This window comes from Zootoca vivipara, chromosome 7, assembly GCF_963506605.1.
Source record: "Zootoca vivipara chromosome 7, rZooViv1.1, whole genome shotgun sequence".
Taxonomy (NCBI): domain Eukaryota; kingdom Metazoa; phylum Chordata; class Lepidosauria; order Squamata; family Lacertidae; genus Zootoca; species Zootoca vivipara.
Window position 1 is genome coordinate 40,977,241 of NC_083282.1, and position 24,524 is coordinate 41,001,764.

Below are 24,524 nucleotides of genomic sequence, written 5' to 3' on the forward strand. Positions count from 1 at the left end.
CAGGATAAATGGGAATATTGACAATGATATGGTTACAAAGTGAACAAGCAGGACTTTTTGAAACTTGCTAACTTAGTCCACATCTAATAACCTTTCTTTTCTTTAATAAAGTGGACATTGCTTTACAAAATTTCCATCCCCCTTTAAATGTTTCTGTTTTCCAGGTTTCTAACGATGTGCACGAGACACTTTGGTAGCGTTGTAGCTCAAACTATTCGAACTCAGAAAACAGATCAGTTTCCACTTTTCCTGATTATTATGGGGAAACGATCATCGAATGAGGTGCTGAATGTAATACAAGGTATCATTTTTGTTCTATTTGGCGTATGTTCCTTCTTGAAACTTTCAAGTTAATTTGCTGCCGGTCCTCTCTAGAATATGGTTTATCTTCTTTAGTTCAGGAAGTACCAGTACCTCTTAGTGAAATGTAAAGTGCAGTGCATTTATACTATACTCATTTGCATTTACTACTGCCAAAACTGATTTTCTTACTCTTTGCATCTCTAATAAAGAAGTGTAAATAGTAACAAATGGCTTTTATTTTTCATGCTTACCAGCAAGCATACAAGGAAGTGAAAACAACTGACAGACTGTGAATGATAAGCTTTCTGTAGCTAGAGCTTTAGAAACAGGAATTCAGGTTCGTTGTTATAATAGATCCCCTTTCAGATTCCCAGCATTGAAGCTGATTTGAGTAAACATGCATAGGATTTTACTACAAAAGTAAGTCCCACTGAGTTCAGTGAGACTTACTCCCCAGTAAGTGTTCTTAGGATTAGAGCAATCTTGTCCATATCCACTCAGGTATAAGCTCCCTTGTCTTCAATGGGATTTCTTTCCAGGTAAATATGCATATAGGGTCTCAGTCTTAAAGACTTTGGGCAAGCTATCATGTCCCATTTTAGCCTGCCCTATAGCATTATTGTGAAAATTAAATGGGATGAAGAGATGTTATAACCAAGCCAGAGTCCTTTATGTTTTGAGTCATTGAATTCAGGTATCTTGGAACATTCTTAATTTGGAACTCTTAACATATTGAAATGTTGTTGATTTCAAGTTGAGATTTCCATAACTGATGGAGTCTGCCTGCATGCATTTGAAAGCAAAACGAGGGTCCAAATCTAACCAAAGCTGTGGCAGTCTGATGTTTATATAAAAAGTTCCTCTCTGTACTCTTGGCATTGCTTTTCCAACAGCTAGAAAGTTTAAATTTAGTGTGTATGTTGTCCAAGACATCCTGATTTCTGAAAAGTCGACATTTGAAATTCAAAATTCAAAATTTCACACTGCCAAATGCAGCCAGTATTGCTGCGGAGAGCAAGCAAAATCTTAATGGAAAGAAGTGAGGCTACTGTCTTTTGCACGTCAGCCCACTTTGCATTGGAGAATAGAGAATTGCTATTGCCACCCAGGAATGAAAACCTGACAGGTCCATAGAATGGGTTTTAACAATATTTGGACTAATGTGAAAGGAAGGGTAGGATTTCAAGGGACAACAGGGATATATATACAGTACTGCTATTTGAGATGCAATATAAAAGTCTGGAAGAATTTGGATACAATTGAAACTACTCTGCGGAAAGTGTTTTGAGCTAATGCCCTCAAATTCTTCTTTGAAGCTACCGGTACCCCAAATGTTACATATCAGTTTGACAATATTGTTAAAAGATGGTTATTTCAGCTACCTGAAAGAAATAAAAAACACTCTCCCTGTTTAGTGATCCTATTTTCACCTATAGGAAAATATAACAGAAAGCATCATCAATCAGTTCAGAATAAATACTTTCGTCTATGCTCATGCTTACATTTTATTGGAAAAATTAGAAACTTGTGGGGGGCAGCCCACTGATAAACAAAAAATAGTCTAAGAATCTCATCTCATATTCTTATTATGACTTATAAAAAAAAACCCTGCTAGGTATTCCTTTTGGATTAATTCTAGAATGACTTTCTGGTTTTTTAATAACTTTAATAATATGAAGTTCAGCTATCTTTCTTTGTTGCTAGGTAACACAACAGTGGATGAGCTAATGATGAGGCTGATGGCTGCAATGGAGATCTTCGGTGCTCAGCAGCAGGAAGACATAAAAGATGAGGTGAGAGCTGGACATCACTCCAGACATCTGGTGAATTTCGAGTAAAGGCCCTTCCAGACAATTAAAAAATATCGGATTCTATTTATAGCACTAGATCTGTTTGACCCCCAATTCAGCACCAATGACCGGATGCTAAGGAAAACAGGGCTCCTGTGGCTTTAATAGTTGGGCAGAAAGGAAGTTTTTGCAGGTTTTTACTGCACAAGTAAGAGAGGTTCCACCTAATGAGCTCTCTTGTACAACTGGACATGGCTACTGTCCTTTTCATCAAGTCAGACTAATACCAGAATGTGCTATCCTGGTCATCCATGGTCCTTGGCCATGCTTGATAGAGCTGATGGAAGTTGCAGTTCAGCAACATTTGAATGGCCAAAGGTTCTCCACCCCTGCATGTAATGGACAGGGTTGTTCTAAAAGAAGTTCTAAAAGAAGTCAGAGCAGAAGTGAGCATCAGTGCTAAAAATGAATATATAGCTTTTAAATAAGTAAAATAAAAAGCTAAGGTTCATTATATGTTACAGAGGGAAGGGAGCCTGACGCTTTGAGAGGTGTTTGCTTTATTTTAAATGGTAAAGATAAACATTTGATACTGAAATTCTACAACAATGAACTGGTAAGAGGTGCTGATAGAACACAAAATAAAAATTTAATGGATTGGAGAGAGGGAGGATCATAGTCCAATAGACACCTGTGACTCTTAGAAATTTCATAGCATTTGCAAAAGCAATCTAATGGCTAAATATTGTCTTTGAGTACTGGGGGAAATTATCTCTTGAGGAAATCATCTGAAGGGGGGATTATTGCACCTGGGAAGGCACAAGTATTGAACTGCAAATTTAAAAACTGTTATTTACTGTTCATACTGGTTTTTGTAATGATGATTTAAAAAGAAAGTGTGTCACTGGTTAGCTAAAAAATAAGATGGAAATTGTAAATAATAAGGTTGGTAGCCTGAAACATATAACATCACAGTAATGTAATAGAAATAATGGATATGTTATAGAACAAAATATTTTGTTCTATAACAAACATGTTTTTAATTGACCTTTCAAATGTTCAAAGCAGCTTACTATATAGGGAAATTATTCTCATCATTTCTTTCTTACTAGGAATTTGGCTTCACTCTACTAAAAACCCACCACTTCTTTCATTCCTTACCCTCATAATTAGAAAATAGGAAAACAATCATACTTTAGTACTCTAGCGAAGGTACCTTTCAGTATATAATAATAAAATTATACATTACCGTACAGGTCTCTTTCATTCAAACTAAATGAGCAAGTGGAAGTATAAAGTTTTCCAGAACTGTCACAGTGTTTCAGTTTTACAAAAAAAGGTAGGCACAAGACAGGTATATAATAATGAGACATTTATCTGTTACTCTGTAAATTGGGAGTGACATTTGCAAGTAATGAAGTACTTAGTTAGGAATTTGTAATAATAGGTGTGTTGCCATTCAAGATTATTGTTATCCTGGTTGTAGAGACATTGATTGACAATAATGCACTAAATACATTTTCCAGCCATTTAAATCTTGTTTCTCATTAGTGCAAGATTTACTGATTCTTTTATGTAATAATCTGAATGTGTGTCATCTGCATTTCTATCTACCATTTCCTCTCTCTACCCTTAATTTTTTCTATTCTTTATAGAATTTTTAGTTATGAGGATTGCATATATTTATGAAATTTATTGCATAATATTGTTGAATCTTCATTGCATTATAACAGAAAGTAACCATGAGATGATATTAAAGAAACTTTCATGGAAACATTTCAGGTCTCAAATGATTTGGCTGTTTAGAATGTGAAAGAGGGCTGAGGTACCCTTGCACTCCCAGAAGGGCTTCTGAGCCAACAGATGCCTCCATTAATGGAAGAAAGGAGGAGGAGCTGCAGCCCTACAGTGCCCCCTGTAAATTGGCTTCAGAGTTTAGAGTCCTTCCAGCACAAAGTGAAAGGTAGTGCAGGGAGCTTTCAGAGGAAGGGCGAATTTGCAATAATTGTCTCTCTCATCATCACTTAGCAGAGGTGCCCCGTGAATCAAAAGCTTTTCTGTGATCACAAGGGCAACATCTGGATTCCACTCTATATTGTTGTGCAGATTTTAAAATAATAGTTGCCATGTTTTTAAGTTGCCGGAAACTAATTGTACCTGCCTAATGCATGGCTTGTAAAGATATGTATGGCCTACTCCATTGCCCCATTCTTTGTTACCTTCTGGTTTTTAGGGATGACTAGGAGTACCATTTCAAAAACTGGTTTTATTCTAACAGGCTCTGATTATCTCTCAATTAGGTCTGTTTTCTATGTTAAGCATGATGCACGCAAACCCATGTTGTAAGCAGTGGGACTCTGGTGCTATAGCCTCTCTCTGGAGTATTTCTGAGAGTAATCGGTCTCCTTCCCTGACCTGCAGTTAGTGAGAACAGGTAGAGTAGCACTAGCGCTGCCACTGTCTGTACAATAGGAATGCTAGTTATTTACTGATTGGGGCAGGGGCGGGGAGACTGTGGTGTGCCATGTGCTGCTGATTGGGCAGCTCAAATTGGATTGGCTGAGGAATCGTTACAGCCTTGTCCCCTTACCTTTCAGCTATCAAGATAGCGTTGCACACATGTCAAGCCAAATGCAGTCTTCAGCTGTGGTTTCCAGCTGCTTGTCAGCAGCAGCACCGGCACAATGGTCTTACAGTCCCAGGCAGGCAACATAAACAGGCAGATTATTGAGTCTTTAGTCAACCATCAAACATAGCCGATATAGGCTGTGTTGGTTTATTGACTCACATGTTGGTTTCAAACACCAGGAAGCTTAAGATGGCTTCTCACTTTCAGAGAAGTAGCAAAAAATAATTGTGCCAGTAATTCATGCTTCCAGTATTGTGTTTTTGCATCTCTCTTGTGGTCCCCACCCCCCAGTGGTATGGGGAGGAGACATGCATACACCTTTCTCCCTTTTCACATATCGTGGAAGTACAAAAAACAGAAGTGGAAGGGTTTTCTTTGGAAAAGCAAAATAGTTAACAACTTAACACAGTGCCTGTAATTCATTTCAAACATGTAAGAACATTTGAGGAATAAAACCAGCTTTATTCCTCAGTGTCTTTAAGAGAAATGCAATTCACTAGATAAAATAATGAGCTAAACAGGCAGTGAAGTAATCCATATATTGTGTACTTAACAAGAGGCGTTGGCATGTGAAAAAATAATATTGTTTTTTAGTGGTTTGCTAGCTAACATGTAACTTTTTTTTATAAGCCTTGTTCCTGACAACTTCTGTTTAAACAGCAACTCCTTTTTCTAGTGAAGATCTTAATGCATTTACATGAACATTCTTTCAAAATGTGACAATAGCAAGCAGGATACAGATTCCGGTTTCTGTTACTGTTTTCCTAGTAGCAACTGTAAGCCATCATAAACCACAAAAAGATAAACAGAAAGTTCTTCCGAGGTTTTTGGTTGTTATTTTTTTCTAAGTCAACATGTATATATTTTTTTGTACATGGAGGCACAAAAGAATGGTTCTGTATCTTCAAAGAATATATATTTCAGCTGGGGTGGGGGGAATCGGCAATGAACCAGTATGAAAATTTGGAACATTACCCTTTTCATATATTTATATGCTTAGAAGTCTTCAAATCATGTATCGCAATGTGACACACTTTTGCATAGCATTTAACACAGTATCCTTCGCTAGGTGTCATAATGCGGAGCTGGGTTTTTCAGTTAATTGTAGATAGAGGATAGAACTCTTCTAGTCTCACCGAGGGTAACTGAAGAAGAAGAAAAGTAAGACAAAACTGCACAGTTTTAGCAAACATGTAGATTGAGGCCTAAAATTCTGGCAACTTGAGTACTTTAGGGAGTGGTGGGTATTTTTCAATCCCACAAGAGTGGCTTCCCAGAATTTTTGAGTAAGGTAACAAAGCTAGCACCACGTCCAGCGCCCTGCCAGCTCACTCCAGCCTGAGTGGGAAGTAGGGGTGGGGATTGTACCTTTTTTGGTGGGGCCGCTTTCCTTCATTTACTCCCTTGCCATTGTGTTAAGTGAGAAACAATTAGCCATGCCAGCTCTAGGAGTGATGTAGTTGAGGGCTTCTTATGGGCACATTGGGAATTCAAGAGATCTTGAGGTCTTGCAGATCCTTAGTTGTCCTCGTTTCACTACCTCCACCAGCAAAATACCACCAGTGGGACATCTGCACAGACAGACTCTTTCTGTGGGTGTACCAGGGATCTTCTAGCGGCATGAGTGCCATCATACCAGTGGGCCTTCCTTCTCTGATGGAATGGGACTCTGAATCCAAAGGTCCTCAGCTGGCCTCCTACTGGCTTTAGGATTACACCCTAAATGCCTGGGGACTAAATTGTAATATATTACCATAATGAATTGGCAATGCTATCCTGAGCAGTAGCAGCTTTGAAGAAAACGTGAGCCAGAGAAAGTGGCTGTTTCTATCCAGAGAAAGTCCAATTTTAATTGAGAAATATAATTTCCTTCAGTCTCATACTGTTACTGGAGACCTAGCTGGGAGCTCCAAGAGAAATGGCAGTAATTTATTAAGCCTTTTGTGTTTGAGGAGTGTACAGTGTTAAAAAGACATGTCCACAGTTTCATTGTTTACATTTGGCTTTTAACTTGACTGTTGAGTGATGATTCTAGCATTGCATGATAGGCAAGAATAGAGCCTGAATTTGTCACATATGAAACTAATGAGAAGAGATTTGTGATTAAATAATGGTATTACAATTCAGCACACCTGTTTTGAGCCTCCTCCTTATGCATTTTTCCCTCTCTTGCCTGAGGAGGAGACTTCTCAATGGATTACAGTAACACTTTTTGACAAGCTTATACAGGGTGGAGTTCCTATGTACTGACAGAACCCATTTGATGATACCTCGATAATGCATTCTTTTTATTTCTGCTGTCAAAATTTATTACTGTAAAAGCATTGACTGTTACACAGCTGGTCTGACTTGTCCACATTTTTAAGTTAAGTAACAGTAGGCCTAACATAATGTTTATTTTTCTTGTTATGCAACATTTAACCCTCGTTGCTTTAGGATAAGATTCATGGTAGATATATATTGTTCTACAATTGCTTGAAAAAACTTCCTTTATTTGCAAATCCCACTTGAAAATGTCTATTCACTTTGACTTCCCATCAGCTGGTTTTTCAATCTTCTTCCTGAAAAACAGTGTGTGTTTTTTTAATTAAAAAAAAACCAACCACCTGTAGAAATAACAGTAACACTGATAAAGGCATGGAGAACTATTCTATGTTTTTATGTTTATTTATCTGGAAATAGGTGGACTGCCAGCTAAGCTTTCAGATTGTGTGGTCAGACATCAGCCCATCTTCCTTTCTTGTGAACTTAAATTGAGTAGCTTTATTGTTAAAGGCACAGGAACAGAGCAAGCATTTAACAGTGGCCCAGGATACAAAAATTAAGAAGTTGAAAGCTTATACTGTCACTTTATGTCCAAGTCACAAAAATCATTGTTTCACAGATTTTTGCATGCCACCCTGATGTTAAGACCAGTAACAAAAAAGGGCAAACCCTAATAATAATAATAATAATAATAATAATAATAATAATAATAATAATAATAATACAGTGGTACCTCTACTTACGAATTTAATGCGTTCCGAACACACATTTGTAAGTCGGAAAAAATTGTAAGTCGAATCCCATAGGAATGCATTGGGAGAAAAAAATTCGTAAGTCGAAGCAACCCTATCTAAAAATTCGTAAGTAGAAAAAAACCCTATCTAAACCGCATCCAAGACGGCGGACGGAGCTCCGTTCGTAAGTAGAAACATTCGTAAGTAGAGTTAGTTATTTGTAAGTAGAGGTACCACTGTAATACCTAATAATTTATTATTATACCCCGCCCATCTGGCTGGGCTTCCCCAGCCACTCTGGGCGGCTTCCAGCAAAACATTAAAATACAGCATAGCTGCCAAGTTATCCCTTTTTTAAAGGGATTTTCCCTTATGCTGAATAGACTTCCTCGCGAGAAAAGGGAAAACTTGGCAGCTATGAAATACAGTAATACAGAGAAGGCCCTCTGCCTCAAATTAGCTTATTGAAGCAAGTCAGCCATTTGGGGACAAAGCAAATTGTGATGGGTTTTTAAGAAGTATTTCCAGAATGTAATAGCAAGCAGGGCTTTTTTTTAGCTGGAACTCGTTGGAACTCAGTTCCATCTCCTCTCATGTGGGAGCCATTGTCATTATAAGAGAACGAGGGAGGTGTTCATAGTGAGTTCCAGCACCTCTTTTTCTAGAAGAATAGTGCTGTTTTTCAGCAGAAATTATGTACTAAATAATTTTATGTGAGAACAGCAGTAAAAGTTAGGCTTTATTTGGGCAGCTTTTAAATCATTTAAAACAACAACAACCACCCACACACTCTGTATATATATCTATAGATTTTCCTGTGTTAAGCTATAAAATGTACAATTCTGCCATCTTTGGAGGATCAGGTTAATGTTTTCTATTATGTTGTTTTGTTTAGACAAGCTGGGTGTTTTTTCTTTCGCACTCTCATGATTAGCTGCAGGCAGTGATAGTTGTTTTAACTTCAGGTGTGGCTCAGTAAAATGTTTGAAATAGATTCTCATCCTTTGCAAACAGAGAATATGTAGGTGGGTTCTTTGGTTTCTAGTGCCTTATGTGCACACATAGATTGTTGAATTTCAGGGTATAATGAGCTGTGTGTTGCTCTGAGATAATTCAGCATTTAATTGGGTCAGAGATTAATTGAGACTCAAACTCCTCCTTGAGGATGCAGAAAGACAAGCTAGAAAGATAGGGTAGAATTTGAGTTTCTAAAACTTACATTTTGTTTCCTTTTCACAAGAAAGATATTTCCCAAGTCGAGAAGCAATTTAAATCTGACCATTTAGTTCAATAGAACATAGTTGTGACTATCCTTGCTAGATAATGAACAAGTACTTGATGGGAACTTTACTCAATCCTGACTTTTTTCAGCATTTTAGTGAAGATGAGGAGAAAATGCCCCACCCAAAGATTGAATGAATCTTGGGAGAGTAAAACTTCAGAACTTTCAGGTGGGAGTGGCCTTACGTTTGAAGATGATGCTGATTATGTAATTAAGAATTATTTTGTTAGATTTCTTACCCACTCTTCACCATGAGCTCCCAGGTTGGGTCACAACAATTTACAGTTACTGTATTAAAATAAGTTAAAGCAGATTTACAATCATGAGTGTGCCCTAAGATGAAGTTGTCAATGGTTGCAGGGGGGGGTGTTAATGGGGGGAAATATTTGACATTGCTTCAAGCAGCAGCCATCCTAGGCATTCCTACTGGGTCAGAATGCTTCATGGGAATGATGCTATATTACGCTGTAGTATCTGCGCAGGGAACTTGGTGGGAGTGGAGAGATGGTACAGAATGGTAGTGATTGGAATGGGGGGAATTTCAGCCTGGCCTCAACACGGTCTGATCAAGAAAATATTTTAAAATAAAATATGACGGTTTTTTAAATAAAAAGGGAGAAGTTAACTGCAGCTTAGCGGCAGACTGTTTCTTTCCAAGCTGTAATCTTGCTGTCACTTTAATTTATTTCTAAAAAGATTCATACTGATTCCATCAAAGCTGCCAATTAAATGTTGCTATATTGTCATACTGACACAAGATCAATTGTCCAACATCTTGGGGTGGGGACAGGGGGGTCCTACCCATACAGCATTTCTGAATAACAGCTAAGCAATGAGAAATTTCAATATTCATAATGTATATCCAATGGCTAAGCAGTGGAATGCAGAATAATCATGGCATAATCTGTTCTCACAGATTAAAAGCTCTGTTTTTCATTTTGCTTTATGGATTCATTACTGTTGTGTTTCAAAGACAGCTTGCTTTGGGTCACATTGAGGCTTATGCACTAGATAGATCTATATATCCCAAAGGCGTATCTTAATAGGTATGTTGATACAGAACTGTGATCCTCAGGCCTTTTTAATAAGGGGACCTATTGATGTCATTTTCTCTTTATGGGTATCATTCTACTTCTCCCATCCATAAGCCTCTCCTCTCAACCTCTTGCTCCTTGTCCTTAAAATTCATCGCAAAAAGAGTCACAGAATGCATGAAAGTGTTTGAAAGGTCAGAAATTGGTGCCCAGATGTCTATGAGATGCACATTATCTGGTGCAGAATCATTGTCCCCTCCCCCTCATTCCAAATGTTGGGGGTGAGCTGTAAAGAATGCATGGTTGTTGCCATATAAACTATGAGGCTGAGCAAAACATAAGGTTTGGAAAAGATGCATGGTATATGCCAGGGATGGCCTACAACCAAGAGACTGCGATCTACTCACAGAGTTAAAAACTGGCAGTGACCTAACCCCTTTTTTGGAGTTCAGGTCAAAGTTGTTGAGCGTTTTTTCAGGGAGGAGATAAAATGTTGAGCCTTTTTTTAGGGGACCCACGGTTGTTCAACTTCTTTTGGGGGAGCCAATGATCTACCAGTGATCTACCACAGATGTCCAGTGATCTACCGATAGATCACGATCTACCTGTTGGACATGCCCTGGTATATGCTATAATTTTTGCATGCATGCAGGACTAACAGACACCCTACATTTTTCAGCGATATATTAATTAATAAATATACATACTTACTGAGGCCTCGATTCTGAGCACATTTACCCTGGAGTAAGTCCCACAGAAAACAGTGAGACTTCCTTTAGACTAGACTTGAATAGAGTTGCACTACAATCTTGTACCGGGACGCAGGTGGTGCTGTGGGTTAAACCACAGAGACTAGGGTTTGCCAATCAGAAGGTCGGCGGTTCGAATCCCCGCGAGGGGGTGAGCTCCTGTTGCTCGGTCCCAGCTCCTGCCAACCTAGCAGTTCAAAAGGACGTCAAAGTGCAAGTAGATAAATAGGTACCGCTCTGGCGGGAAGATAAACGGTGTTTCCCTGTGCTGCTCTTGTTCGCCAGAAGCAGCTTTCTCTTGCTGGCCACATGACCCAGAAGCTGTATGCCAGCTCCCTCAGCAAGTGAGATGAGCGCTGCAACCCCAGAGTCATCTGCGACTGGACCTAACAGTCAGGGATCCCTTTACAATCTTTTACCAGGCTTCTGTTGCTGGAAGTAACCCTGGGGAGAGTATGCTTACAGGATGCTCCCACCGCCCCAAGGTGGGAAGATAACTTCCACTGTTTCCTCTATCCTATTAATTATGTCTGCTGAATATCTGTTGCAGAAGGTTGGGAGGCTCACAGGAGCAATTTGAGAGAAGATGCAGAGGAAATGAAAACTTCATTCCACCTTCTGCTGGTACTCCATTAGATCATGGTCCTATCCATGGACTGAAGGAGCTGTATGTCTAGTTAGGGTGTTTAGTTAGGATGCAAACCAACCCAACATTATGTGCCACTTTTCCACACAAATGTTCTCAAAGAAGTTTTCTTAAAAAGCTAAAGCTAACAAGGAGCACTAGAAAGGAATTTAAGAGCCTTTTGCTTACCACCACCCATAGCTGCCAAGTTATCCCTTTTTAAAAGGGATTTTCCCTTATGCTGAATAGGCTTCCTCGCGAGAAAAGGGAAAACTTGGCAGCTATGCCACCACCTCCTGCTGAAAAACGGTTCAAGTTTTTACTTGTAATAATGTCCTGGATATGGACTGCTGTCTTGAGTAAAGCTCAGGAGAACTAACACATTGCTTAAGTTATATTATAGTATCTTGGAGTTTTACTCATAGATTTTATTACAATTGTTTGTCATTCTCCACCCCACACACTGATTGTGTAAGCTGCTGTGTGTCACTGTTATATAGTAGATAAGGTGAGGTAAATTGGCTTCCTTCTGTCATCTAGTTACTGTTCCAGACAAATTTCGTATCTCCCAACTAGCCAGGCATTGAGGTACAATTACCGTATGTTCACCTGTACTTAATGAATAATAATTATCTAAGTTATAGATGAAGGCAACTCTTGTGTGCTTGTTTGCCCATTATGCTTTTTGAATCTGGGCAAGATTCAACTTCTGGCATTCACATTTTCTCAACAACCTTAAGTGAGCAATATTACTGGATGGCTGTCAAGGGAGTGAAATGTCATTTGCTTTCCAGTGACCTGTAAAGCACTTAGCAAGCATGTCTTGAAGATTCTCCATGTAATTACTTGGAGTAGAAAATTTAATGAAACTTACATTTTAAAGGCAACTTTTAATTTTAATCTGCATTCTGAAATATGACTGTAGATGTTTTTGCTTTTCTATCAGTGTCAGAGAAGAAAACATATAGCTGGTATTAAAACTGAGGAGGGTAGCTTATATTTACACAAACACTTAGTTTATGAATACAGGTTATTAATAAGAATAGCCTCAATTTCAAGAGTAGAATAATAGAATCATAGAATTGTAGAGCTGGAAGGGACCCCAAGGGTCATCAAGTCCAAACCCTGCAATGCAGGAATCTCAACTAAAGCATCTATAGCAGATGACCATCCAACCTATGCTTAAAAACATGCAAGGAAGGAGAGTCCACCACTAAGAGCTGCCACTCCAGGTAATTTTTTCCTCTGTCAAACAGCTCCTCCCTTCAGAAAGTTCTTCTTGATGTTTAGTTTAGAATCTCCTTTCTTGTAACTTGAGTCTGATGGATCGAGTCCTACTCTCTGGAGCAAGAGAAAATAAGCTGAATCTTCCATGTGACAGCCCTTGATATATTTGAAGATGGCTATCTCAGTCTCCTCTTTTCCAGGCTAAACATACCAAGCTCCTTCAGCCGTTCCTCATAAGGCTTGATTTCTAGACCCTTGATCATCTTTGAGTAGGACCATCACTCAATGACATTTCTTGTATGTGTAGAGTCCCAAGTTTAGTCCTTGACATTTCTGGTTAAAATGACTTTGTGGAACTGCTACTTGCCTGAGTAGACAGTAATGAGTTAGATGGATCAATGACCTTGTACAATGCAGCTTGCCACATTATATCTTAAGTTTTAAATGCTTTTCCAAAATGAGGAAATTTTTTTTATTGATGCTCTACTTTCATAGGTACATTAGACAACTTTACAAAATTAAAATAAAACACTGAACCAACAAGGGCAAGCAATAAAACAATAGAAAGCAAGGTCCAATTATTTTTTTTAAAATGCTTATCTTTTTAAAGGCTAGCAGGGAAGAGGTTGTATGATCTTCCTTTGGAAGTGAGTTCCAGAGCACCATGCTGTAATAGAAAAGGGCCTAATCCTGAAGGAGAAAACGAAATCCAAAACATGGCACAATCAGCTGGCTTTTAAATGGCAGTAAGAACTTTTTCTCTTACAAAGGTTGGTTTGTGTTCATGTTGGTAAGGCCAGACCTCACTCAGTGCTGTTGCACATCTGATCAAGTAGGTAGCAAGAGTAAAGAAATTTGCTCACACACCTTGTTGTGAAGAGAGGCTGCTGCTGTGCAGTTTTCATATGATGCTTCTTTGTTAGCTGTCAAAAGCTGGGTTTTAAATCCCATAAATAAATAAAATGAAGATCTAACTCTGCAGGTTGTAAGAGGAACTCTCACAGATGAGGAAGAAGGGGTGGAGGGCAGATGCATAGTAGTCTTCTCAGTAAAGGTGGGTCTACTCTGGCATTGCAAAGGCACAACATAATTGCAGGTGGAAGCACTGCAAGAGAGACATGTCCTTTGCTGATGCTCCAAGGGGCCAAGAAACCTTGGGAGCAGGGCTGTTGCTGGCGGTATGCAAATATTTATTTTTGCAAGTATGAAAGGGTATCACAATTTTCTCTGTAATCTCACACTGATGAAGTCCTGTACTACAGATTGCTTACTTTGCAATGCAACATTAATCTTAATTAAAAGATAGTATTTAAAAAAAACTATGCAAATATTTTAGATAGTTAAATCTCTTACTTAGATAAACAATTTCCCATTGTCTAACCATGAACTTGATTTAGAAGCTGCATCTGCTTAGGAAACTGTTCCCTTTGAAATGGAGGTTTAGCTGTGCCATTTCACACCTTTGTCCCAGAGAAGCAGTCGTGCATAATGTATTGTTACATTCCTGACATCCCTTGCATATCCCGTTTAAATAGTGCCATGAAGAAGAAGAACTAAACCTAAGGGAAATGCCTGAAACTGTCTGTCTGGAAAAATACAGTGTCATACTGGTTTGCCAGCTGAGAACAGAAATAGCCTTGCCACAAGGAACCATGCTCTGGTAACCTTCAACTTGGTGTACTCTAATGCAGTGGTGGCTAACCCGTGGCCTTTCAGATGTTGTTGGGACCCCAACTCCCTTCAGCCTCAGTCCTTATGATGCTTAGCCACTTCAGCTTGTGCATGGTACTGTCCTTGAAAGCTACTCAGAAGCTTCAACTTGTACAGAATGAAGCTGTTAGCCAGATGGAATTACATGACATTGATTATAAAGGAGTTGGCTGCCTTTTCACCTGAAGCCCACTTTTTGGTGTTAGTGCTTACTGTTAAAGCCATATATGCCTTGGGACCCACATACTCTGTGCCTTAAGATCTTTGGAGGAGAGCCTTCTCTGTGGTGTCCCACCTTTGAAATACTTCCCCCAAAGGACACTAACTTGTGCTGACTTTATAACAGTCTGTGTGGCATGTCAAAATATAACTATTTGCCAAGGAATTTTGAAGCTAGTCTTGAAAACCATTTAGTCTGCTCTGAATGAGTTTCATTGTCTCTAATTCTTTTATGAAGATGGTTGCCTTATTTTATGTATGATACTGTATTGTATCTGTATCATGTTTAATTTTATTTATGCCTATTGTATGCAGCACTTTTATCTGTAAGAGTGAAGGGCACCCTAAATCTTAAAATTATTCAGCTGGATTTCAAATACAATTTATTTAAAGCTGTGAAATCATCATCATCCTCTGTATAAGTATATTGTTATGAAAGTGAAATATTGCTTGCTTTATTTATGTCACAAATACATATTTGCCAACCCTAGCCAAATAATTCTTGATAACCCACTGATTTTAAGTGGTGATTTAGAGTCTTATCAAGGCAGGGGTAGTGAAATAATTTAGTACCTTTCTTCCTGCCTAAATAAATCCTGTTTGACAAATAGAAAGCAGCAACAAAGATTGGTCATCAGTTGTTAAGCTATTTGGATCATGTGTCATCATGCTCATGTCTCATGCTCACAGGCAGGGCCATTCACTTTCACTCAAGTTGTGCAGTGCAAACTTGGCGTTCCATAAACAGAGAGCAGATGTACCTCAGGTGATTGAAGCAAGAGAGTTGGTACCAGGGAAGGCAACAACAAAAGCACTTTGATTGGGAAGAAAGTTCCTTTCCTAACCCCAAATATGTGAATCAGTGAGATTTTTACCATGAGCAAATCTGATGAAATCGAGCAGCATGATAACACTTGCTTAGATCAGCTAGAACCTATTTTCTGGCCTCAGAAAATGAACTTGCCTGTCATTCCTTTATTTGCCGTTTTTGTCCATATTTGGAATTTAGAGTAGCCACATCATGGTTTTGTTACCCAGGGTTTTGTTTCTGCTTGTACTGCTAATGTCTTCAAGTGCTTTAGAGTTTATTTAAATTGGTAAGAGACTGTTGCAATTTGAATAGTTTTTCAGACCCCCTACAAAATGAGCCGAAGTTGAACACTGTATACAGAATTTCTAATAGGCTACTGTCCAATGCATACTTACTTTGGGAATAAGATCCATTGAATTTAGTAGAACACATTTCTGCAAAAACATGCATAGGATAAGACTCCATTTAATGTGACTAACCTGAATGGCATAGTGACCTAGCTTAAAAATAGTAATGACTTAAATTAAGGTTTACTTGATTTATTAGGCTTTTTATTTGTTTTGTTTTTATTGTTAAGCTAGATACTTTCTTCTAGTTCTTCAGTCTGCAGTGGAAGAAGCAATCACTTGGGATATTAATCCAAACATTATTGCCACCTAATAGAGGAGCCCATGTGGTATAGTGGTTAGAGTGTTTTACTAAGATCTGGGAGACCAGTCACTGTCTCTTAGCCTAACCTACATCGCAGGGGTGTGGGGAGGAGAACTAATTACGCCACCTTGAGCTCCATGGAGAAAAGATGGGATGTGAATGAATGAATGAATATAATACATATTTCTGGGATCCTAATCTGATTCTTGGCCTTCTTTTCCCATACCAGGATGAACGTGAGGCCCGAGAGAATGTAAAAAGAGAACAAGATGAAGCTTACAGAATCTCTCTTGAAGCCGATAGAGCAAAGGTGTGTACAGTTCTATACTAGAGCATGTGATTTAGTTATGAATTAAGATATTTTGAGGAACTCTTTTGAGGCCAGGAATTACATTATGATATTAAGCTTACTCTGGAGTTGAGAAAGTGTGGTGGCCATGGGTGGTGTTATTTCTAAATTTGTATCTATACACACACCCATCAATATATGCAGATTTTATGCAAATTAGTGTCATCTTTTGCCCTTCCTTTTTGTGATGCATTTCTCCTTTTTCTAGTAATCAAAAAACAGCCACCCTCTGAGAGAAACCATGAAAACTCTGGAATATTCACAGTTTGAACCACCAGTATTTTGCATGGCATAATTTGTAGGAAAATGAGGGCCATTGGAATATGAGAGTGTACCTTAATGATAAATGATATCTGAAGTGACTTGTTTATTTCATCTCTGCAGAGAGAAGCACAAGAGAGAGAAATTGCAGAGCAGTTTCGTTTGGAGCAGATTAAGAAAGAACAGGAAGAAGAACGTGAAGTGAGACATTTAACCTTGAACATATAGTTAGTGGCACCCCTGTGTTAATTTTGCACACCTAATTGCAATGGCAGTGTCAAAATAAAAATATACACCCATCAGTGTGTTTAAAAAACTCTGCTTGCACAAAATGGCTTCTTTCCCTCTCTAAAATAAATAGTGCCCATATAGGCGCACTGTTAATTGTGCTACATAACCTTTCTTTTGGATACAATGGCCTTTTATAAACTGTTTTCTTACTCAAAGCTGCCGAACCAGTCCTCATTTCAACCTGCAACTGGCCTCCTCGATTTAATGCAGATTGCTATAATGAAAAGAAAATAAGATATATTTGTATAGCAATACAAAAGCATTGTTAGCCATGCTGTTTACTAACACTCCCCATGTTCAAGTGCACGGATTACTGGTACCTACAATCTCTTGTTGTGCAATAGTGTTTGCTTACCTAACAGACATTTGGCTTAGCCTGTCTTTTTGAAAATCATCCACCCTATTCACATACTGAATATATATATATATATATATATATATATATATATATATATATATATATATATATATATATATATATATATATTGAAGATTCATGAGTTGTTAACTTTACTCTAAGCATCATTGTCCTTTAAGTTAGTCCAGTGGTGTAGAATATCCATTGTAAATAGCTATTTTTATGCTTTAGTACTGGAGACTGGTTACTTTGGGGGGGGTGGAGTATTGTTTGCACAATGAAAACAACTCTAATGAGCTACTGTTGTTTGTTTTCCTCTGATATAATGGCTTGGGTTTAGTAAATAATGTTGCATCTGTTGTACAGCAATGGAGAATGTCAACACACAAGGATAAAAAGCAGGTGCTTGAGTAGAAAACATGGACAAAGATAATAAATAAAAAATACCCTTTTTTTAAAAAAAAAAAGACCACTAGACCAAAATACATTTTAAGGGTTGGTTCCACAGAAACAAGCAGAATTCAGTTCTTGGAGAAGGGTGTTTTGGGCCCTTCCTCCCCATTAAAGCTTCCCCTCGCACCCCACATAATGCGCCTGATAGTTCAGTAACCCTATGAAATGAATGGAGGAGGGCACAAGGGGGGCTGCAGTAGGAAGCTGGAATTGGGCAGAATTTGAGAGGGCTGCCTTGCACAAGCTTAAGTGCAGGCATCCCCATAACTATAACTCCCATGATCCCTAGCTAACAGGACCAGTGGTCAGGGATGATGGAAATTGTAGTCCAAAACATCTGGAGGGCCGAAGTTTGGGGATACCTGCTTAAGTGCTTGGATTCATGCTTTGTCCTGTTGGTCTTTGATTCTCGTTATGATTGGTATCACAGTCGCCCATATATCTTTTCAACTTTCTGTCCACCCCAGTCCTAAACACATTGGCAGAATCTAAAGAAGCTTGAGCATTCCAAAGGCTGACTAAAATCATCGGAATTTCATTACTCAGTTCATACATTTAAAAGATCTAGCAGGCAGCAATAGTATTTTAAATCAAATTTATTTACAAAAGGTTTGTTTAATGTAGTGCATATCTTCGAAGTAGCTTCATTTCAGTAGAATTATATAAATAGCAAGTCCCACTGAACTCACTGAGGCTAACTTTTGAATAAAGATGTATATGATTGTACTCTTAGTGTATACATGAAAAAACAGCTTCACATCAGTTAAATTAACGGTGTTATCTTGTACATGTCTGCTCAGAAATTAGCCCCACTGAGTTCAATGGGACTTGCTCCCAGAGTAAGTGTGTATATAGGACTACTCAAATGATTGTTCAAATAATTTTATTGCAGGTTTCTTTGTAAAGAGTTCAGGTGTTTTTTTTGCATTATCTGGTCTTGTGTATTTATTGTGTTATCTGGTCAAGCATTTTGCCTATGAGGCTGTTACAGGATTTCAATTAATTAATTAATTCGTCTAAATATTTAATGGTTTTGATTTTATGCTTTAAAAAGCAATTTGGCTCTTGACAATTATTCCCTCAATCAAAATTCCCTAAGTCCTTTCTGCCCAACAATTAAATTACCTATCACCACTATGCAGTAAACTATAGGTTTAATAATGTGTTATAAGAGGAGGATTTATTTTAATTAGTTGTTTTCTGAGCTGTTATTAAGAAATGAATAAAGATGGATGTGATATTGAAATATACATCATATAACTGCAGTGTGGAAAGGAAGTTCTTCTGACACAAGATGTCAACCTGAATACTTGGAGAAGAATTTGCTTTCCAAAAATGGGGCTTTTGCATGCTTAAAATTAGAAATAAATAAGAGAGAAGCATTTTCCTCTTGCTACTTCACTCTAGCCAAGTTTATGGAGGACAGGCCAAAGGAAACAGGACCTCCAGCACTGTCATACCATAATAAGGACAGGACAGCACTTGACTCTTGGCAGAGTAAGAGCCAGGTACCTAGGGCTAGGTGTTAAGAGTGCAGTGGCCCAAAGTTGCAGCCTGAACTATAAATCCTTTATCATCCTTCTAAGTCAGGAGAAGTTAATAGGTAGCTTGGATGGGCTACTTCTCTTGAGTTGTAGGGTCTGTGCTGCCTTGCTCACTCAGGGTGGAATCTCAGTGATAAAACTAAGGAGAGACTGTCTGCTTCCCAGGATTAGGATATGGTTCCTAGGATCAACATGGTTCAGCTCATGGTCAGAATAGAGGGGAGTCCAGTATTTCAAAGGACACAGGAGTTGTGCATCCCATTCTTTTGAACACAAACATGTGCAGGAGAGATGTGATAATAATAATTTTATTCTTTATACCCCGCCCATCTGGTTGTGTTTCCCCAGCCACTCTGGACAGCTTACAGCATATCTAAAAACATCATAAAAACATCAAGCATTAAAAAACCTCCCGATACAGGGCTGCCTTCAGATGTCTTCTAAAAGTTGTGTAATTCTTTATCTCGTTGACAGGGAGGGCGCCACTACCCAAAAGGCCCTCTGCCTGGTTCCCTGTAACTTTCCTTCTTGCAGTGAGGGAACCAGCATAAGACCCTTGGAAGAGGACCTCAGGGTCCGGGCTGAGCGACGGGGGTGGAGATGCTTCTTCCGGTACATATAGGCTAGATATTGGGGAAATGTTGCAGCATGTAGTAGGAGGTTGCCTATTTCCTAAGAAAGTAGTCAAACATCTTGGAGAGAAGGCCTTTTTGACCATAGCAGAAAAACAACCACAAAACCAGGTGCTTGAAAGAGATTGATTTATGGGACAATGCATTTAATGTACATAAACCACTACTTTTGCAACAGGAAGAATCTACACTGGTTTATGCATTTAATTAAAATTACTATTCAAAGCTTGCCCCCCCCCCAAAAAAAGTCTTATTGCAAAATGTGTTAGGCCAGAAATAGATTCATCTTCAAGCACTTGGGAGTTCCTTCGCCTCTCTTTTCCAACCATAGCAGCCATTGATGGGACATTGAGTTAATATTAATCAGATACAATGCAGTGGCAGTCTCAGTAACTAAGTTACAGAAAGAAAATGGAAAGTTGCTAAAAACCAATGTGTCTTTCTTCTTTCTTCAGGCTATTAGGCTATCTCTAGAGCAGGCTTTGCCTCCAGAGCCAAAAGATGAGAGCTCGGAATCAGTGAGTAAGCTGCGTATTCGAACACCTAGTGGAGAATTCTTTGAACGACGTTTCCTTGCCAATAGCAAGCTGCAGGTCGTCTTTGATTTTGTGGCTTCCAAGGGATATCCTTGGGAAGAATTCAAGCTGCTAGGGACTTTCCCCAGGAGAGACGTAAGTAAATGAACTTCCTTTGGCATTCCTATTCTGTTTATTTATCAAGTTACAATGTATGGGTTGTTCCGCATACTCCAAGCACATACAACAGTTGTATGTTCTGATCAGTTTGTAGCATAATGATTCATCATTAACATAATAGTACAGTGTGGATAAATTACGTTTGTTCTAGTACTAAAAAGCCACTACCTCTGCTCATGTGAATGCTGCCCTAGCATAGGAGTAATTAAATAGAAATGTGTATTTGTAAATGGACCTCAAACTGAAACTGACTGCCTCCACTTCTAACATTATCTTATGCTTTGATTACTCTTGAGTATTTTGTGTGTATGCATAGTTAAAATGTCCATATTCTCCTTCAAACCGAAATCAGTTTAACCCCATGTCATTTGTGACTTGGCTCAAGAGCGGATAACATTTGTTGTTGTGTGAAAACATAGCTCTGTTGGTTAGAGTGTGATGTCTTAAACAGAGTCCCATATTGTGTTGTATTTTTCACGTAGCTGGGCCCAAACTGAATTGCCTTGCTTTCATATTTGCTTTTGTAGAAGGAGCAATAAGCATTCTTCTCTAATGAGTTCATGGCCTAAATGCAGTAAGCCTGCCTGAAGTCACTGGGCTGCTTCACACATAACACTAAACCATAGCTTTCAAGCTTTGCCACACCCCCTTCCTGTTCTATGTGTCCATAGGAATAAGTCTTCTGAATTTACTTTCATTTCAGTTAATCTCAGTCTGGTGTTGTGTGCCAGCCAGGAATTCTGATTTAAAATGAATATTGGTCAGTTACTAAACAAGCCAACTTCAAGCTAGCCATTGTTAAGCAAGCCCACTACTTGCAACTACCGGTAGCAATGCGCAAGTTCTTGCTAGTTATGTCTACTACTCTGTAGCATTTGTGGATTTGCTATCAGGATAAAAGGCTTTGGCTGCTTTCTTATTCCTATACAGTACTGAAGTCAGTTACTGTTGTATTTTGTCCTCACCATTTTCTCATTAAGAATATGAATTATGCTGCCATTTTACAGTGAGATACTCTGAAAAACCATTCGTCACTTTTGGATTAGCATACACTTGTAGTCACATATGTAATCAACCTTTGTGGGGGATTTAGAATTTTGTAACATGCATTTTTTCCATTTTGTTTCTCATTGCGGCTGAAGAACATTCAGGGGGGGGCACAACTTTCTGGGAAACACTGTTTCTAAATGCTTCTAAGGATGTGGGATGCTAGCAGCAGTGGTGAGGAAGAGGAGTGGGGGGGAGCACACTGCCCCCGGCAGCGCAATCCCAGTGGGGTGCCATTGCGGCTGGACCCACCCCGCGTTGGGTGCCCCGCCCCTGCAGGTGGCGTGCCCCGCCCCCAGGACACGTGCCAGACAAGTTCCGCCACTGGCTGGCAGCTATTGTGGCATTGGGCCTTTCTTTTTTTATTCTACAATTAGAAAGCAAAAGGGTTGGTAATCAAACTTATGCAATCTGAATAATTTGCCTAATAATACATCAGCACCCACCATGAGACAGAAATTGTTAAATTTGTGGGGGGACCTCAAACCCATTCTGAAGTCAGAACAATTTTTTCAGAATAATAAGATACAAATTTTCTAAATGAGCAGAAAATATTGCAGACATTAGAATTTGTAATGGTTGGGTTTGGAATCCTCTGCGTTCTCATCATTTAACCCCCATTCCAGCTAAGAGACTTTCCAAAGTTTCCCTAGCATTTCACGCTGCAGTTTATCAATGCTCTAGCAAGACTTTAAACTCTTCTCCTTCAAAGTCCTTCCATAGCATGTTCCTCAAGAAGGTTCTCCTATTACTACTTAAGGTGCTTCTGTTTTGTTTTTTTTAAATATGAGAATTTGTAATGCTATGGAACAGCTGTCTAATTAAGTATTGAATACTCTTTTCCCCCAGTCTGGATGATAGTGATCAGCCGTTGTAATGTAGCATCAGGTAGTTCCTTTTAATTATAAAGTTAACGGTCTCATCCTTTACACTCTGAGCTCTTCCTGCAAAATACTAGGCCATTTGACTATAATAGGCTTTTATATGGAGCTGAGAACACTCCAGGACTAATCACATAAGATGCTGTATGATTAAGGAATTGTAAATGTTAACCGTTCCTTAAATGTTATGAAACACCTGCTTGCTGTAGAACAGCCTTGAGCAACTAATTTCTAATCAGTGTTATTGTTTATTTGTTTGTTTGTTTGTTTATTCGCTTTATCCTGATGGTCTAGAGCAGGCGACAGGGTTTCTAGTTATTATTTAAAACCCCTTCATCATATCAGACTTCAGGGCAGTGCACAACAGTGCAAGACCCTCCAGAACAGCATGGGCTTGAGTGCTCCTCCCCTCTTCTCCCAATGGGAATCTCTGCTGGAGTCCCTTCAGTGAATGGAAGGAGGCCTTCTTTTTTATTCAAAGTTATGGAGGAAAGACAACTCAAGATCAAAGGCAATATATTTTAAACAAACATATAGCTACAGTTATTAACCATACGTACAAGGCCAGTGCTTTTTAGTACTCAAGCAAACCTCTGGCTCTATGAAGTCTGAAAAAGTGAACTTGAGCTTAACTTCTGTGGAAGTTGTTGTTGTTGTTGTTGTTGTTGTTGTTGTTGTTGTTTTAATTTAAGTTCATCCCCATTCAGTTTATTCAAGGGTTTTTCTAGCATATTCTGCTCAAGCCTCTTCTTAACTTTGCACTTCTAACAGTATCACTATCTTTAGACCAAAATCCCCAGACAGGATAAGAATAAGAATTGTAAAGTTCTTTGTACATTGAAAAGTGCTCCAGATGTTGGTAATACTTAATAATACTGAAGTACAAAAATAATGATACAACTCTGTTTTAATTTCTCTCTCCTGTTTATTATGTCTTGAGAATTTGCAGATCAAAATGAGAGACAATTCCTACAAAAAGGATTTGTGCGCGTTGCATTTGTTTTACAGGATTTCCCCCCTCAAAACAGCAAAGAAATGTGTAATAATGCAGATGAGTCAACTCTTGTAGATAGTATAAAATGTCTGTGAAGGAATCCCATTATCCGCTAATTAGGTTTATCCCCATCCAAGCATATAATCTCATTTTCAGTGGAACCAAAGTGGAAAAAACCATTCAGAGATGGCTGCCATGTTACAGATCTTCTTCCTTGAAACAGGCTGAAGCAAAGATTTTATATCTAAAGCTTGATGTTTCTCTAAATACCTAAATATGTTCTATAACATTTTTCTTATGCTTTAAGAATAGTGTTACCACCTCAAACAAAAGCAACTGCCTTCAGAAAGTAGTCTTTGCTGTTTTTAATTTTAATTTCAAGAATAGTATTCCATTGAGTTAGATCTCTGTGACACTGTGGAAGGGAGAATGCCATCAAATGGTATAACTTTTTATTCAGAGCTACAACCTGCAACATTCTGAAGTCCCATTTGTACTATTCGTTTAATTCTGACTGTGTAATGTCATGGTCGAGTATTTATTTCACCAATTCTGAAAGGTTAAAGGGGACTTGTTGCAAGTAGTATCTGCTCATGATCTACCCTCATGATCTGCCTAATATCCTTAGGCAGCCACTTTAGCTTTGCCCCAGATAGTGTGTCAGTTGATTTAACTTACAGTGTCAGTGCAATATGCTGCAGTTACTGGGGCATAAGCAGATGCATCTGCAGCAACAGGGCAAATAGGATAGTAGGAGCAAAAGGTAGTAGAAGTGTTCAGTAATTTGGATGGCTTTGATATTTTCTATGCAAGAGAAGCTTTGAGCAGGAAGAATATTCACAGAATCTGTGTCACATACAAACACCCAGCCATTCAGAGAATATGTTGCCAGAGTAATGGCATTACTGTACCATTTAGCCAATGAGATTTGGCTGTATAATGACATCACAGAATGCCACGGTAGCACTCCCTTTGCCATCGCTTCAAATA

At 38.7% G+C, this 24,524-nt stretch overlaps 1 protein-coding gene across 1 annotated transcript in view; it reads left to right on the forward strand.

The window, feature by feature from the left end:
* The window catches only part of FAF1 (Fas associated factor 1), a 172,505-nt gene that overhangs the window by 133,964 nt on the left and 14,017 nt on the right, over positions 1-24,524 (forward strand). Inside the window, exons 14-18 of the mRNA XM_035122849.2 lie at positions 165-301; positions 2,008-2,096; positions 16,259-16,339; positions 16,763-16,840; positions 20,373-20,588. Coding sequence (XP_034978740.1) covers positions 165-301; positions 2,008-2,096; positions 16,259-16,339; positions 16,763-16,840; positions 20,373-20,588 — 601 coding nt within the window. The remainder of the gene's footprint in view (positions 1-164; positions 302-2,007; positions 2,097-16,258; positions 16,340-16,762; positions 16,841-20,372; positions 20,589-24,524) is intronic.